The sequence below is a fragment of the Capra hircus genome, chromosome 24 (assembly GCF_001704415.2).
Source record: "Capra hircus breed San Clemente chromosome 24, ASM170441v1, whole genome shotgun sequence".
Lineage (NCBI taxonomy): Eukaryota > Metazoa > Chordata > Mammalia > Artiodactyla > Bovidae > Capra > Capra hircus.
In genome coordinates this window covers 49676905-49692995 of record NC_030831.1, presented here as the reverse complement: position 1 = coordinate 49692995, position 16091 = coordinate 49676905, and the positions used below count along the sequence as shown (strand labels likewise).

The 16091-nt window shown below is 45.1% G+C and overlaps 1 protein-coding gene across 3 annotated transcripts in view; it reads left to right on the top strand.

Moving 5' to 3' along the window:
- The window catches only part of MYO5B (myosin VB), a 340666-nt gene that overhangs the window by 321787 nt on the left and 2788 nt on the right, over window positions 1-16091 (top strand). For all 3 annotated transcript variants that reach the window (XM_018039563.1, XM_018039562.1, XM_018039564.1), the window contains 6 exons: window positions 1313-1464; window positions 3846-3935; window positions 6091-6241; window positions 7679-7964; window positions 8585-8759; window positions 10525-10605. In XM_018039563.1, coding sequence (XP_017895052.1) covers window positions 1313-1464; window positions 3846-3935; window positions 6091-6241; window positions 7679-7964; window positions 8585-8759; window positions 10525-10605 — 935 coding nt within the window. The remainder of the gene's footprint in view (window positions 1-1312; window positions 1465-3845; window positions 3936-6090; window positions 6242-7678; window positions 7965-8584; window positions 8760-10524; window positions 10606-16091) is intronic.

The window sequence follows — 16091 nt, the reverse complement described above, 5'->3', positions numbered from 1 at the left end:
AAGGAGATCAGTCCTGGGTGTTCTTTGGAAGTAATGATGCTAAAGCTGAAGCTCCAGTACTTTGGCCACCTCATGCAAAGAGTTGACTCATTGGAAAAGACTCTGATGCTGGGAGGGATTAGGGGCAGGAGGAAAAGGGGACGACAGAGGATGAGATGGCTAGATGGCACCACCGACTTGATGGACATCAGTTTGAATGAACTCTGGGAGTTGGTGATGGACAGGGAGGCCTGGTATGCTGCAATTCATGGGGTCACAAAGAGTCGGACACAACTGAGCGACTGAACTGACTGACTGACCCTCTGGAGATGGTGGCAGCCCGTGCCGAGCCCCAACCCCGGACTCCCTGGTGGAAGATCTGAGGATGTTGCTCCTTCCTTCCCCTAGCCTACCTGCTGGTGGAGGGGAGGCAGCCTCCTTCGTTGCTTTAAGGGGCTCATGGGGCCTGGACGAGGTGGAGGTTGGGGGTGGAGGTAACAGGGATGTGGGGTGAGGGCTGGGGCCGCAGTCAGCGTGCCTGGGCCTTGTGCTTATCTTTCCACCTTGCCGATCCCTGGTTCTTTCCTCCTCCTCCTCCTCCTCCTCCAGGCCCTACCAGCACCCCTTTCTCTCAGCCTGGTCTGTGCCTCCTTGAACCTCCTCTGGAATGGCAAGCAGTCTGACAGCTTCTCCCTAGTCTTCCGAGGGTTTTGGCAGGAAAGGGTCAAGAGGCCGATCAGGAGTCTGTTGTTCACGGGGAGGCTCACCAGCCCCTTCTGGTCCTGCTGGGGCACACAGCCCAGGGGGCAGGGGGAAGCGGGGACAGCAGCTTCTCCTGACCACACCCTGGTTAGTGCTAGCCACAAGGGAGGTTGGTGAGATGGTTGTCAAGCAGCGAGGGCCTTGGCCCGGTCCCCTGATTGGGGAGCCTGTTCCTGCCTTCCGCCAGTCTCTGGCCATGGGCCCCTTCTTGGCAAGGACCGTGGCCTGTGTTTAAACTTGGGCAGGGAGCCCCCCCGCCCCCCGCCCCCGGGGATTCTCTTCCTCTGTGTTATGAAGACAAGGTGTGACAAGCCTATTTTAAACAATTAGGAACATGTTTGTTGTTTGTGGTTTTTTAACGCATTTCTGAAACACTGGTGGACAGGGTCCAAAGCAATGTGTGTGTATCCAGGGCATCTTCTCGCCTACTCCTCTGCCAGCCCCCCACCCCCTACCCTGAGGAGCTTCAGGAACCTGGGGAGACTGTTTGTATGGGGGCCAGGATTCTCACAACCCTGAGCATCGAGCAGCAGCTGCTGTTGAGCTCATCACTGCTGTCTGCTGTTGGCAGAGTTGAAACCGCAGACGCTGGCGGGCGCGGTGCCCTGCCTCCCAGCCTATATCCTCTACATGTGCATCCGGCACGCAGACTACGTGAACGACGACCTCAAGGTGCACGCCCTGCTGACCTCCACCATCAACGGCATCAAGAAGGTCCTCAAGGTCAGTGTCCAGGCGCTGGTCTTGTGGGGAACTGGTGAACACAGCCGCTCACTGACGCCTCAGTTGCAAGTTCCCCAGAATCTCCAGCTCTGAAGGGAAATGCCACCTGATGTCTAGACAAACAGGACCCCCTGGGATGTTTCACTGCGTGCTCCCCGGCACCCCCTTTGCTGGACCCCAGACAGTTAAGAAACTGCCAGGCCATCTGGCCCCGTGCTCAGGGCAGAGCCCAGGGCTGCTGGAGTCAGGCTCATCTGTCTCCCTTGGCTTCATCGTAGGAACACTTTCTGTTTTGCTCCAGACCTTGGGGTCCAGCTTTATCTAGAACTCACCCGTTCATGGTTGGTTGCTGGGGTCCAGCCCCGGTGGATCCAGGGTGATTCGAAGGTGAAGACGGAGTCGGCATCCTTGGAAATAACTTATTTAATTACAGATAGAGAGGGACTAGAAAATTAGCAGAGAAAAAGAGGCTGAATAACTTGGTTTGCATGGAATACCAACCACCACCTACGTAGGCCGCAGGCGTCTTCCCGTTCTCCTGAAGGAGAGGAGGCACTGAGGCCCCCTCGGTCCGATCTTAGAAGCCCAGGCAAAATTAGCAGGCTTGGTGGGTACCCATGCACCAGATGGGAATTCGGCCAGAAAAACGGAGAGCAAGAAAGAAGCGACATGGGGGAATCAGTCTTTCCGGAAACTGATCCCATTTCTTTATTTTGGGGTTTGCTTATATACCTTTTGTTACACATAGGGATGAATACAGAGCCACGCGGGGGTCAGCAGTCCTGACCTTTATCAAAATCAGGTGCTTTACATAAAAAAAGATCTTAGGGGTTTTACATCATCTTCTGGCTATGAGGCCTGCTGACATTTTATGACCCTTTCTGATAACCAAAAAACTTATTTTTCCCAAGAGTGTTTTTTCTTAAACCAGGCACCACCCTCCAAATAAAGTTGCATTCCTATAGGGTGAGGGTGTAGTGAGTTATAATCAAGAAAGGAATTTATTTAACCCAAGGTTAACATGATTAATCTTAAAGGTTAATACTTATTTCTCCTATATGTTAGTTATATTCATTATAAGGGCAGGGAATATGGAGATTTAGCAGCAAACATCAGCCCAACAAATGAAAATCCTTTCACCAATGTTCCCCTTAAGATCTGTTTAGTCTTAAGATAGTGATAAAGTTACATTTTTACATAGCAAGGACACAGTGATTTATAACAAAGTACAGTGATCTATTACAAAAGAGAAAATTCATTAACTCAAAAAGTCTAGTATTGCTAACCTTAAAACTACTATATTTCCTTTTCTATATTCCAAATACATTAATATATTCCCAGGTGCCTAAGGATATGGAGGTCTGGCGGCAATCATTGACTCAACAATGAGAAAAGCCCTGTGCTAATTAAGACTCTCAAAATACTCCAAAACTCTCTGTGCTGTTTATGGTTGAGAGGTAGTAAACAATCATGTGTGGATATGGATAATCCTATCATACAGGCTAGTCTGTCAGCAGAGAGGTTTGACCTGAAACACCCTTGTCACACCCAGGGCAGGGAATTAGCAGTAATTATTGGCACAACAAATGAAAAACCCTTCACCAATATAATTCCTAACCAACCCACTATACTGACAATTTCCCAAAAGAATTTGCCTTTAGTAAGTCTAAAATATCTCGTGCCTCTCAGGTTGGGAGGCTGTAAACAATCACATGTGGCTGGAAGAACCTATACTGGTGGGCTAGATAACCTTCAGAGGAGTCCGTAAGTTGAAACACTCTTGTCATGCCCAGGAATTTTTATTGACTTGGAGCTGCAAGTTAACTCCTTCTCCGAGAGAAATAGTGATGGGGGAGAGCCCCCCCATAAAGTCAGAGGTGTAGGTGAGAGCATAAAACAGACTCTGGTTTTGGGGTTAGATGCTCGGGAACAGGGGGTTTCCTGAGGCTTGATCACGCCTTTGCGTATGCCAAGCCTCCTTCCTCATGACCTTTGCCATGGGCGGAGTTCCTCACGCTGGCCCCTGGCAGTTGATCCTCCCATGCTCTGCCTTCAGCCCAGTGACCTAGTACTATACAGCCCAGTTGCACCCCAGTTTTCTCCAGTGAGGCTCCCAAGTGGCCCCAAACCCCACCTACTCCCCGCTGGCTGTGCACCACTGATCACGGGGCTCCAGGCAGGGTCGTGTGTCCTCCCCAGGGCTGGAGGAACAGGAAGGCAGCCTTGCAGGGAGGGCTTTCTTCCGTGTGCCCATGAAGAGTAAGGGTCCGCTTGTCGCCAGGCCTGGTTGGGGCCTCCTGGGTAAGAGAAGGCAAGGTGGATGCGTCAGGACAGATGGGAACTGCCTCTTCATACCCAGGCACATCTTCTTCTTTTCGCAGAAGCACAACGAGGACTTTGAGATGACGTCCTTCTGGTTGTCCAATACCTGCCGCCTCCTGCACTGCTTGAAGCAGTACAGCGGGGACGAGGTGAGTGTGAGATGAACCCAGGCCCCTGAAGGGCACAGACGCCACCAAGGTGCCCCGTGTTCTTCAGCAGTTAGGTCCTCATTTCCTTGGGTGCAGCAAAACGTCTTCCACCTCAGAGCACCTCAGACCCCAGGTCAGAACAGGGGCAGGGCGGAGAGGTGTCGGTCCTGAAGGCATCTCTGTTTTGTCCACGTCATCCTGAGCTGCTTCGTGTCCCCTGAGGAGAGGGCGTGCAGTCTCTGGGCACCTCTGGGACCTCAGACTCTGATCATTGAAGCAGGAATAAGGCAGGCCTCGATGACCCTGAGGGCCCCTGGAATGAATGGGAAGACTTGTGGGGAAATGTTTACATAACCCATCCATCATCTGAGTGCCCCTCAGGAATCTCCCTGAAAACCCTGTGAACTTAATTTTCTGAAGCAGCCCTAGAAGGGCCCCATTTCTGGGAGCGTGGCAGAAAGCTCAGTGGTCTGGCGGGTCAGGCTGTCTCTCCGAAGCCAACATTCTCTGTCTGTTGAAGAAGCGAGGTGTAACTGAACTACAGATGTGCAGACTGACCCTGAAACCCAGCTTCGTGCTTCTCGTCAAATTCAGTCCCTTAATCTGAGGCCCCAGCTCACCCCATCACTTATTAATGTTCTGCTCTGGAGCTCTTGGGTCCAGCTTTTTCTAGAAGTCACCATTCCCACCGTTGATCCTTGAAAAAACTTCTCCCATGCTTTGCCTTCAGCCCAGTGACCTAGTTACATACAGCTCAGTCTCACCCCCATTTCTCTGGTGAGACTCTCAACTTGTGCCCATCTGCCACTCACACCTAACCCCCTGCAGGCCTTCTCAGCTTGGCTCCTCCCTTTCCTTTTACAATCTCAGTCTCTACACTCCCCAGGCTAAGACACAGTATAACTCAGTAAGGTGCAACAAAATGCTTTGTTCCATCTTTTGTGCCAGAACAAGTTTTCCCAGACTGTTCTCTCTGGGATAATAGAAGAGCATGCCATGCCAGGCGGTCTCACCACCCTCAGTGGGACTTGACTCGCATCTCTATCCTAGAATCTGAACTTCATCTCATCACCTGTTTTTATTATGCATGGGAGTGGGTTAAATGTTAAAAAAATAGTGTGTTTATTATTGGAAGAAATGGGGCTCATTTCAAAACAGATATCCTCTATTCCCTAACCCTAACATTATACACAAGCTTTTCCTTTAACCAGAAAACTGTATTTAAGGTTATCTCCCTGAAAGTCACCACTTGACCTAATGCTGCCTGGACTCTGCAGGGAACATTGTACAGGGCTGAGGAGGACCCAGAATCCTGTTACACTGGGCTACTCTTTCATGTGCTTTTATATTCCCAGGGACAAGACTTGAACCACAGTGTAACCCGATCTGCAGAGCCTAGACAACGATTATCTTGCTATCCCCTCTTCTGCCTGCTTTTGTTTTCTTTAAGAATTGCTTTGTGATCTGACATAGTACGAAAGGTATTGCTAGAGACAGTTACCCTTTTGAAAACACTGACTTTTCAGCTGCTCTTGATTGCTTTGGGCCTGAATACAGAGATATTGTTGACATGAGTTCTTCTGATATTAGCAGCTCTCTCAACTTGCATATTACTTCATCTGGTTAACAGGGAAAGCTCAGAAGACATGGTGCTGTAACTGTGGAATCATCTTGGTTCATCCATTAATTCTGATACTCAATAATAGGCTCTACATAAAATTTCTCATTGTAAAAACATACCCTCTGAGCCAGGTACTCCTTCAGGGACTCGTGTGTAGTCTCAATATTTTGGGGTAACCTGATATATTGGGACAAGAACTAGGTTAAGATGCAGGAAGCATGGATCCCTCTTTCCCAGGACCTGCTGCCAACCTGCACTTTGCTGCCTCAGGGAGACTTCAGGGATTTGGACCAAATAATCACAGCCTTTTGATTAAGCAGTTTTCCGAGTCCTCTGTCATGCTAAGTTTTGACTCTGCCTTCAAATTTAAGAGCCATCCTCGAGAACTGGAAGAATGGACAAGGTCTTATAGGACCTCACCTGAGCAGACAGAACCCGAGCGGTCTCCCCACAGTAGGATACCTCGGAAGTGACTGGAGGCCCAGAGGTCTTCCTGTGCCTGGCACTCAGCACAGCGCCCGTCTCCCTCTGCAGGGCTTCATGACTCAGAACACTGCGAAGCAGAATGAGCACTGTCTTAAGAACTTTGACCTCACTGAATACCGCCAGGTGCTGAGCGATCTTTCCATTCAGATCTACCAGCAGCTCATTAAAATCGCCGAGGGCCTCTTGCAGCCTATGATAGGTAAGCTGGCACCGGAGATCTCCAGCGCTCATCGTGGGGTCTGATGTGAGGGTAAGCTCTCCCTCCGTTTAGGGAACCGGCTATCTTAGGACAGCCCCCAGAAAGCCCAGGCTCTTCCCAGAAGAGGCAGCTAAGGAGGTATATGCCGTCTACTCAAAAAGAGTCATGAAATTTTCAACACCAGCCCATCAAAGCATGTGGTGCTTGGTAGTGAGAATATAGATCACTTTCCCTCTATCTCCTTTTTCTTTAACGTATTGTATTATTTTTTCCCCAAACTAATTTCCATAGGTACTAAATATAAATTCAGAAAATGTAAATGCATACACAGTGAAAAGATATAATACTCTTGCCCATGTATATGCTTTATTCATGGAAAAGGGAAAGAAGTATGTTCATATAAATAAACACAGTAGTAAACACTCATGCAATAAATATTTATTGAACATTCTGTCCAAAGCAGGACACTTGGGCACTTGACATGATATCAGAATTGAAAAATAAGAGCAATTATTTTTTATGTTAGAAGAAAAGTAACACACATGTGCATCACTCACTGTGCTCCTTAAAGGCTGGGGAGGTTCTCCCGAAGCACGTGGACTGTGTTTTCCCCAAGTTCTGACAGCATAAGTAGGTTGTAAGTGAATGCCAAGTAGGACAGGGTCCCACATGCCGTCCAGAAATACACCCCTTGGGATAAGATTCATTCCAAATCCTCCTCCTTGTCTGAGAATCTTCTTAGGAGGAGCTAGTTTATTCTCACCAGACATAGGGAGAATTGGGGATATTTCATGACTCAGACAAGGTGATAGTTAATCGCATCAGTTCTAGAATTGGACAGACCTGGGTTCAAAGCCTGGCCCTGACACTTCCTGGTAGGGTGACTTTGGGCAAATTATTTAATGCTTCAGTTTCCTCACTAGGAAATGGGTTGTTGGAAGGTTAAAAGGAATACTGAATGTAAAGCGCCTGACATGTAGTTAAGTGCTGTGCATTAACTATGACAGACCAGCTCACCTAAGATTTACATGGTCAGAGAGTGATGGAGAAGAGCTGTTTGAACAATTGTTGGATGATCTCAGAGTCCAGGCCCAGATCAGTGGCCAGGCCATGACTACACCCACGTTGCTCAATTCTCAAATTTTGATTGCACAGCACAGAAGCCAGTACAGAACTGAGTTGGTTTTACCTTTTACGTATGTCCCATCACCAATAAATTTAAGCGAAGATTTAGTCCACAGGTTTAGTCGAAGATTTCTATGTGGAAAACTTACTCGGTTGTAGAGATCAACCTATTAGAAATCGCATGCCAAATGCTCTAAGTTCCTGAACGTCACCTCTGGGCAGGATCACGGCCAAAGCCCTGTGTGATCCGAGTGACCCAGAAGCATATCTAATTTGGGAACATCCGTTGCTCTAATCGCGCTTCGCTTTTAGTGTCAGCCATGTTGGAGAACGAGAGCATTCAGGGCCTGTCCGGGGTGAAGCCCACGGGCTACCGGAAGCGCACCTCCAGCATGCCGGAAGGAGACAACTCGTACTGCCTGGAAGCCATCATCCGCCAGATGAACTCCTTCCACACGGTCATGTGCGACCAGGGCCTGGACCCCGAGATCATCCTGCAGGTGTTCAGACAGCTCTTCTACATGATTAACGCGGTGACGCTCAACAACCTGCTTCTGCGGAAGGACGTCTGCTCCTGGAGCACAGGCATGCAGCTCAGGTAGGCGAGCGCACCTCAGCCCACCCCTAGGAAAGGGACACCTCACACGCCAGCTGCACTCACACACGGGGGACATTTGTTTCTGAAAATGACAGCCAAATCCAAGTGGCCGTCCTTGTCACAGGCAGTGTGTGACTCAGATCCATCACTTTTTTATTTGTTGATGAAATTCATCACTTATGGAGGAGGTGAGCTTGGTAAACAAATAAGTTCAAAGCTCAAACATTTGCAGACTTTATAAAGGTTGTAAATATGATTTGGCTAGGTTTAAGAGAAAAATCAATGATTTAAGAGGCATGATGGCTCACCAGAGTATAAATATGTTTGCAAATGTTAAATGTAAGTTGTTTTAATTCAGTATAGTTAATGCCTTTTCCCCCCATTAACTTAGTACAGACACATTAGGCACTTCATCTTGGCTTGGTTTTAAGCACCCACTCATTCCACAAACAGTTACTAAGTGCCACGTACTTGTCGCGCTCTTGCCCACATGAGAGAATCAAGAGGAGGAGAGTGATAACACTAGTGGCATCTGGGCTGCAGAAGAAAGCCACAAGGTGAGCTCGTCCCAGTGAAGCAAGAAGACAGGCATCACAGGGCGCTCTCTTCCTGTGTCTAAGGTACAACATTAGTCAGCTGGAGGAGTGGCTTCGAGGAAGAAACCTGCACCAGAGTGGAGCTGTTGAGACCATGGAACCCCTGATTCAGGCTGCCCAGCTCCTGCAGTTAAAGAAGAAAAGCCCCGAGGATGCTGAGGCCATCTGTTCCCTGTGCACCGCCCTCAGCACCCAGCAGGTACGGTCACTGTCAGCCAAAGGGACTCAGGGCCAGGCTGGCTTCCATTCCAAGTCAAAGGTTGTTTTCAAAGCGCTCTGGGACTTTTTCTGCCCCTGGTGATACAGTCCTGAAAGTTCAGTCCGCTGAATGTTCCTGCATGAACTAAAGATACTTTGGTCTGCCAGTAACCCTCTGATCGCTCTTATTTACTTAGAAAGATCAGGTAGTCAATCCCACAAAGCATCAAGCTTAGGCACAAAGGTTTTTAAATGCTTACAGAGAGTTCTGGAATGTCTCTCACCCCAAAATTTAAATTTCTTTCAGAAATTGGCAGCAGCATCTGGCATTTGGCATTGTTTCCTTTACAACTATAATTCCATTACATTCGTATTTTCACTTAGACTTCATATGTGTTATTTTATTTTATTTTTTAATATTTTTTTATTTGGCTGTACCAGATCTTAGTTTCAGCATGCAGGATCTTCAATTTTTTTTAAGTGGTGACATGAGGGATCTTTAGTTGTGGCGTTCAAACTCCTATTTGCAGCATGTGGGAACTACTAATTTCCTGACCAAGGATAGAACCCAGGCCCCCTGCATGCGGAGTATAGAGTCTTAGTCACTGGACCACCAGGAAAGTCCCTACATGATTTTAAATAAAGTCAGTAAGCATCTGACTTTAAATTTTCTTTCCTTTCACCCCCAGAAGTTGTATTTATACTGGGTCTCAGTTGCAGAGATAATTTGTTGTTGCCATTCAGTCGCTAAGTCATGTCCGACTCTCTGCGACCACATGGACTGCAGCAAACCAGGCTCCCCTGCCCGCTACTACCTCCCAGAGTTTGCTCAAGTTCATGTCCATTGACTAGGTGATGCTATCTATTTCATCCTCTACCACCCCCTCTTCTTTTGCCTTCAAGAAGTACTATGTCTGTCAAAAGATAAATCCTGTCCACACATAGGTGACCTTGCCCTCCATCATGAATGTGCCTGTTTAGAAAGGGGCCCACCACAAGGTAGGGGTGCAAAATGAGACCAGCATGAGGAAATCAGAATTTTCCATATTAAATCATGCCCCTTCTCTCTGCCCAGAACCTAAAGAACAACAGGATCCAAATTCACTATTGCAAGTAAACATACATTTCCTTACCACCTCCATTAGATACTCAAGAGATGAAATACCAAGCGCTTAAGAAAGCTGCTTCCTTCTATACGTGTTTACTGAAAGTTTTGAAACTTAAAATTTTGCTTTCATAAATTTATTCCTAGACTGTACCTGGCACCGCTCTGCCACTGGGCAGGCCACTTCCCCTACACAAAGAATTACTTTCTGTTTAGGTAGGAGAAAAACTTGCCCTTTAGTAAGCGATTTTGGGGGGTGGTGAGAGGTAAGAAAGTGCTGTTAAGACCTTTGTTATAAAAGGTAAGATACCTAGAACTCTTTTAATGAAACCTTTAAATGGCTAGTAGATAAGGTGCTGAAGACTTCAGGCCAACAGTTTCCTAAAATCCTCATTAATTCATAAATCATAGAGCATGGGGGAAGGTTGGCCAGACATATAGGAGAAAGGAATGGGTAAGAGAGCTCAGATCTCCCAAGCAGAACTTTGGGACCCTAATTTACTAAACGTGGATGCCTCGATGTCAGTCCAGCTGCACCTGAATTGTGAGTCTTGCCCACAGAGAAGTGTTCTCGGGTGCCAATGTCATATATTCTTTAAGATTCAAGAGTGATTTTAGGTTAATTTAGCTCTGTGCTAAGCTTTTGTTTTTATTCCAACAGATTGTCAAAATTTTGAACCTTTATACCCCTCTGAATGAATTTGAAGAACGGGTGACAGTGGCCTTTATACGAACAATCCAGGTGAGTTTTAAAATAGTAATCAATTTTATAAAGCCCTAGGATAAAACACGGAGAAGGCAATGGCACCCCACTCCAATACTCTTGCCTGGAGAATCCCAGGGACGGCGGAGCCTGGTGAGCTGCCGTCTCTGGGGTCGCACAGAGTCGGACACGACTGAAGTGACTTATAGCAGCAGCAGCAGCAGCATAAAACAAAAGAATTTGTAGTTTATAGTTGAACCTAGCTTCTCTTTTATTAGTAAAATACTGCTTCCATTATATTCTAGAAGACCTTACATTCTTAGGTGTTCTCTTTTGGTAAATAACTTACCATATATACAAAGGAGACTGAACTTTAATATTTAATAGTCTTTGCCTCTTGGATTTTGCATTGTTTAAGTATTATTTCATTGACCACTGTGTGTGTGTATGTTAGTCACTCAGTCGTGTCTGACTCTGTGACTCCATGGACTGTAGCCCGCCAGGCTTCTCTGTCCATGGGATTCTCCAGGCAAGAATACTGGAGTGGGTTGCCATTCTCTTCTCCATGGGATCTTCCCAACCCAGGGATCCAACCCTGGTCTTCTGCGTTGTAGGTAGATTCTTTACCACCTGAGCCACCATGGAAGCCCCAGTTTACCACTAGCAAGTTGCTAAACTATAACACAAAGTGGAATTAGAAAGTAAGCAGAATATCAACCCTACCCATAAATGAAACTAAGAAATACTGTTTGTTTTATTTTTAATGTTTATTTGGCTTCGTCGGGTCTTAGTTGCGGCGTGCAGGGTCTTTGTTGCGTCATTCAGGATCTTTCCTTGCAGCTCATGAACTCTCTGGTTTCAGTTTGTGGGCTTAGTTGCTCTGTAGCGTGTGGGATCTTAGTTCCCTGACCAAGGATCAAACCTGCATCCCCAGCCTTGCATGCAGACTCTTAACCACTGGACCACCCCTGAAGTCCCAAGAAATACTGTTTTAAGAAAAAAAAGAGCTCTTAAATCGTGACACTGAACATTCTTGAAAGCAAGCATATTAAAGGAAATGATCATTTAAATCTGTCTTAAGAGTTTGTGAATGTTTACCTAAAGATGAGCTTCCTAAGCTGAGCCCTCAGTGATCTGTGCTGAGTGCCTAATCTTCGTGTGTGACTGTAGCTGACAGCATCTAAAGGGTGAGTCACATCAAGATTAGTCCCCAAAACAGTGAACACTCTTCCCATCAGTACAGGTGGGGAGCACCCTGAGGAGACAGAATACTTTTTTAAACTTTTAAACTGTCTCTTCAGCCGGTGAAGTAACTGTCAGTCCGAATCAAGGATAAAAAGAAATGGGAGAACATGATTAGAGAAGGAGGCAGAAAAAGCAGAAAACAATAAATTACCTTGAGCATCATGTATAAATAGAGAAGAGAGGCTGAAGGTCAGGGGAGGGTGCCAGTCAGATGGAAGCTTGTTCTGTTAAGGGCAGTGGGGGAAATCCAGTGGTTTGTTAAAGATTTGGGTCAGAGAGAACCAGGCAGAGAGTCATCTCCATGGATGTTGTATCGTCAGCTGCTGAAATGACTGATGGCAGAAGCCACTGAGTTCTCTGACATGCCACCGTTTTTATGGAGAGCTGAGAATTTACACAAAGCAGAGTGCATGTTTATTAGAAAGTCTTTTTTTTGCTTTTAGATATCTGAGACACAGTCGAGGGAGAGCTCTAACTGCTTATAACTTGGCAGCTATATATAAACTGTATATAAATTGCATACGAGAAGAGGGTTCAGGCCAAAGGTCCAAGAATATGAGCCAAATCACACTTGGGGTTTAAGGTAGTGGGGAAAAGGCAGTGGAAGTTGGTCAGATAGTCTCTGGAGACACATACAGGGAGATTCTGAGTCATCCTTAGCAGTCAATTCTCGAGTCCATCTATTCTGTCAAAAAATGTTGTGTGTGTCTGTGTGTGTTTGCCAGCTAGGGTTTTAGTTTTGTTTCTTCCTACACAGTGCTCCAAGGAAAGGCTGGGACACTTCTTGCCATCCTCCTGTACTTGAACCTTGTGTAGGATAAATACAGGTTGCTTTTGCAAACCATTTGCTAGGACAGAATATGCTGATGTGTAAGAATGATTCCTGTGAAATGACTACCTTGTGAATTTTAAATAAATACATATATACCTTTTGTTCCTGAATTGTAGTATAGGTATTCTTTTCTTTTTTGTCCCATTTTTATACTCTCCTGCTAACTCTGACTAAGGTGCAGAAATCAAAGGGTCTTAAGTGCTATGAAAAAATTTTAGGAACCTGTTGCCATTTTGCATTTTATGCACATTTTCTCATGCTGTGTGATGGCTTTGGCTCTGTAATAATAATAAAGGCAGCAAAGCTTGAGCCAGCTGAGTGCTGAGCTAGCAACACTCCTGGAGAGACTGCTCTGACAGGATCACATGAAAGCCACCCTATGGTAGCTTAAATTAGTGAAGTTGCTTATTCATCCTTAAATGTCCTTGACTTTTCCAAATTTCTTTTCCTATCATTTCAAACTACTATTTCAAACTGTTAAAATTACTTTATAAATTTGATCCATCTTTCAAGATACCAAACCTCATGGGTGTTTTTAAACTTGACACCTAGAAATTTAAAGTGTTTTCCTTACCCACGTTCAACTCTACAGGTTCTTCTGCCTTCTTAGAAGCATGTCACAGTCTTAACACTCATGCCGATTTCATTCTAAAAACCCTGTTTCCTAGCACTTTTCAAAGGCTACTGCACTGCATATTTATTGACCTCACCCCTTGCTTCAAGACTTAAGAAAATAGAGATGCTGTGAGTGTTAGAGTCAATGTAACATCCACACAGGGGATTCACTTAGCAGATAAATATCCCTTGTCTTCTCTAAAGGGAAAATGATGAAACCTCTAGAAGGTTACAGAATATAAAAATATTGTCACTATCTGGCATCTGGCCCCATCACTTCATGGGAAATAGATGGGGAAACAGTGGAAACAGTGTCAGACTTTATTTTGGGGAGCTCCAAAATCACTGCAGATGGTGATTTCAGCCATGAAATTAAAAGACGCTTACTCCTTGGAAGGACCAACCTAGATAGCATATTGAAAAGCAGAGACATTACTTTGCCAACAAAGATCCATCTAGTCAAGGCTATGGTTTTTCCAGTGGTCATGTATGGATGTGAGAGTTGGACTGTGAAGAAAGCTAAGTGCCGAGGAACTGATGCTTTTGAACTGTGGTGTTGGAGAAGACTCTTGAGAGTCCCTTGGACTGCAAGGAGATCCAACTAGTCCATTCTAAAGGAGATCAGTCCTGGGTGTTCTTTGGAAGGAATGATGCTGAAGCTGCAACTCCAGTACTTTGGCCACCTCATGCGAAGAGCTGACTCATTGGAAAAGACTCTGATGCTGGGAGGGATTGAGGGCAGGAGAAGGGGACGACAGAGGATGAGATGGCTGGATGGCATCACCAACTCGATGGATGTGAGTCTGAGTGAACTCCGGCAGTTGGTGATGACAGGGAGGCCTGGCGTGCTGCGATTCATGGGGTCGCAAAGAGTTGGACATGACTGAGCGATTCAACTGAACTGAACTGAAAGCAATGATGGTGCCTTGTCCCAACAGGACAAGCAGTTCTCATACTTGTGGGATGACCTGTGTTTTCAATCAGGATATATTGATTTTCCTATTGGCAGGACTCACAGTTAGTTGCCTTTGTATAGTTCAAAGTTTGATGGTGTGTGCCAGACTCAAGGAAGGAAGGAAATTTCTTTATCATAAAGAGATAAATTTCGTATCATAAAAAGAACAGCAAACAACATACTCCTTGCCAAGTACCAGAGGCTGCTCTGAATGCTTTCTTCACACACATTTACTTTCTTGAGCCTCATAACCTAATGAATATACTCTCCCCACCTCATTTTTTGCCATGTGTTTTTCTATTTTAAACCATTTTTAAGTGTACAGTTCAGTGGCACTGACTATATTCACAATGTTGTATAACTATCACCACTAATTCCAGAACTTTTTCATCATTCCAAACAGAAACTTGACCCAATGAGCAATAATTCCCTACTCTTCCTTTACCTCAGCCCCAGATAACCTCTATTCTACTTTCCATCTCTATGAATTTGCTTGTACTAGATATTTCATGTAAATTTGTCCTTTGAGGTCTGGCTTATTTTACTTACAGTATTCTTTGGGTTCATCTGTGTTTTGCTATGTAACAGGTAGCAGAACATCATTCCTCTTTGTGGTTGAATAATAACCCCTTGGGTGTATATATTACATTTTGTTTATCCATTCATCTGTTGATGGACCCTGGATTGCTTGTTTATTGGGGGCAATGCTTTCATTAACATTGGTATACAAATATGAGTACTTGTTCTAAGTTATTTTAGGTGTATCCTTGGGAGTTGAATTACAAGTTCATATAGTAATTCTGTGTTTAAATGTTTGAGGAACTACCTCGAACACCATTTTGCATTCCCACCAGCAATGCATGAAGTATATACATCATTCTTGTAGTTTTGCATGTTGAACCACCCTTGCATTCTGGGGATAACTCCAACTTGCTCATGTATGTTTGTTAAGTCTACCTGGTTTATAGTGGTATTCATTGGCCACTCTTTGCTCTTGACCTTCCACCTGGTGGTTCTATCCATTATTGAAAATGAGGTAATGAAGTTTCCGATTATTATTATAGACTTATTTCTCCCTTCAGTTCCTTCCACTTTTCCTTCATGATTTTGAGAAGGAAGTTATATATATGCATATATATAAGAATATATATGCATCTGTTGATAGATGCATATATATAACTCCTATCTTGATTGAGACTTTTATGCAAATATAATGTCCTTCTTTGCCTCTTGTAAACCTTTCTAACTTGAAGTGTACTTTGTATGACAGTAATATAGCTGTATCAGCTCTTTTCTGGTTACTTGGAATATCTTTTTTCAAACTTTTATTTTCAGTCTTTTTGGATGTCTAAAGTGCTTCCAGACATTGTGTAGATGACTTTTTGAAAATCCTTTCTGCCAGTCCCTGCCTTTTAATTGCCCTTATGTTTCCATTTAAAGTATTACTGATGAAAGATTTATTTCTGCCATTTGACTACTTGCTTTCTGTATGTCTTATACGTTTTGTGTTTCTCAGTTCTTCCATCACTGTCTTGTGTGTTTATTTCTTGTAGTGAGGGTATCATTTAGATTCCCTACATTTCTGCATATTTTTTGGTTATTTTGTACTTCTTTATTTGTATTTTTGGCTCTGCCCGATCTTGTTGCTTCACGTGGGCTTTCTCTCGTTGCAGCAAGCAGGGGTTACTCTTCACTGTGGTGCATATGCTTTTCATTCCAGTGTCTTCTCTTATTGCAGAGCACAGGCTGTAGGGTGCATAGGCTTCAGTAGTTGTGGTGCGTGGGTTTAGTTGCCCCACGGCATGTAGCGTTTTCCTGGAGGAAGAGGAATTGAATCCATGTCCTCTGCATTGGCAGACAGATTCTTAACCACTGGAC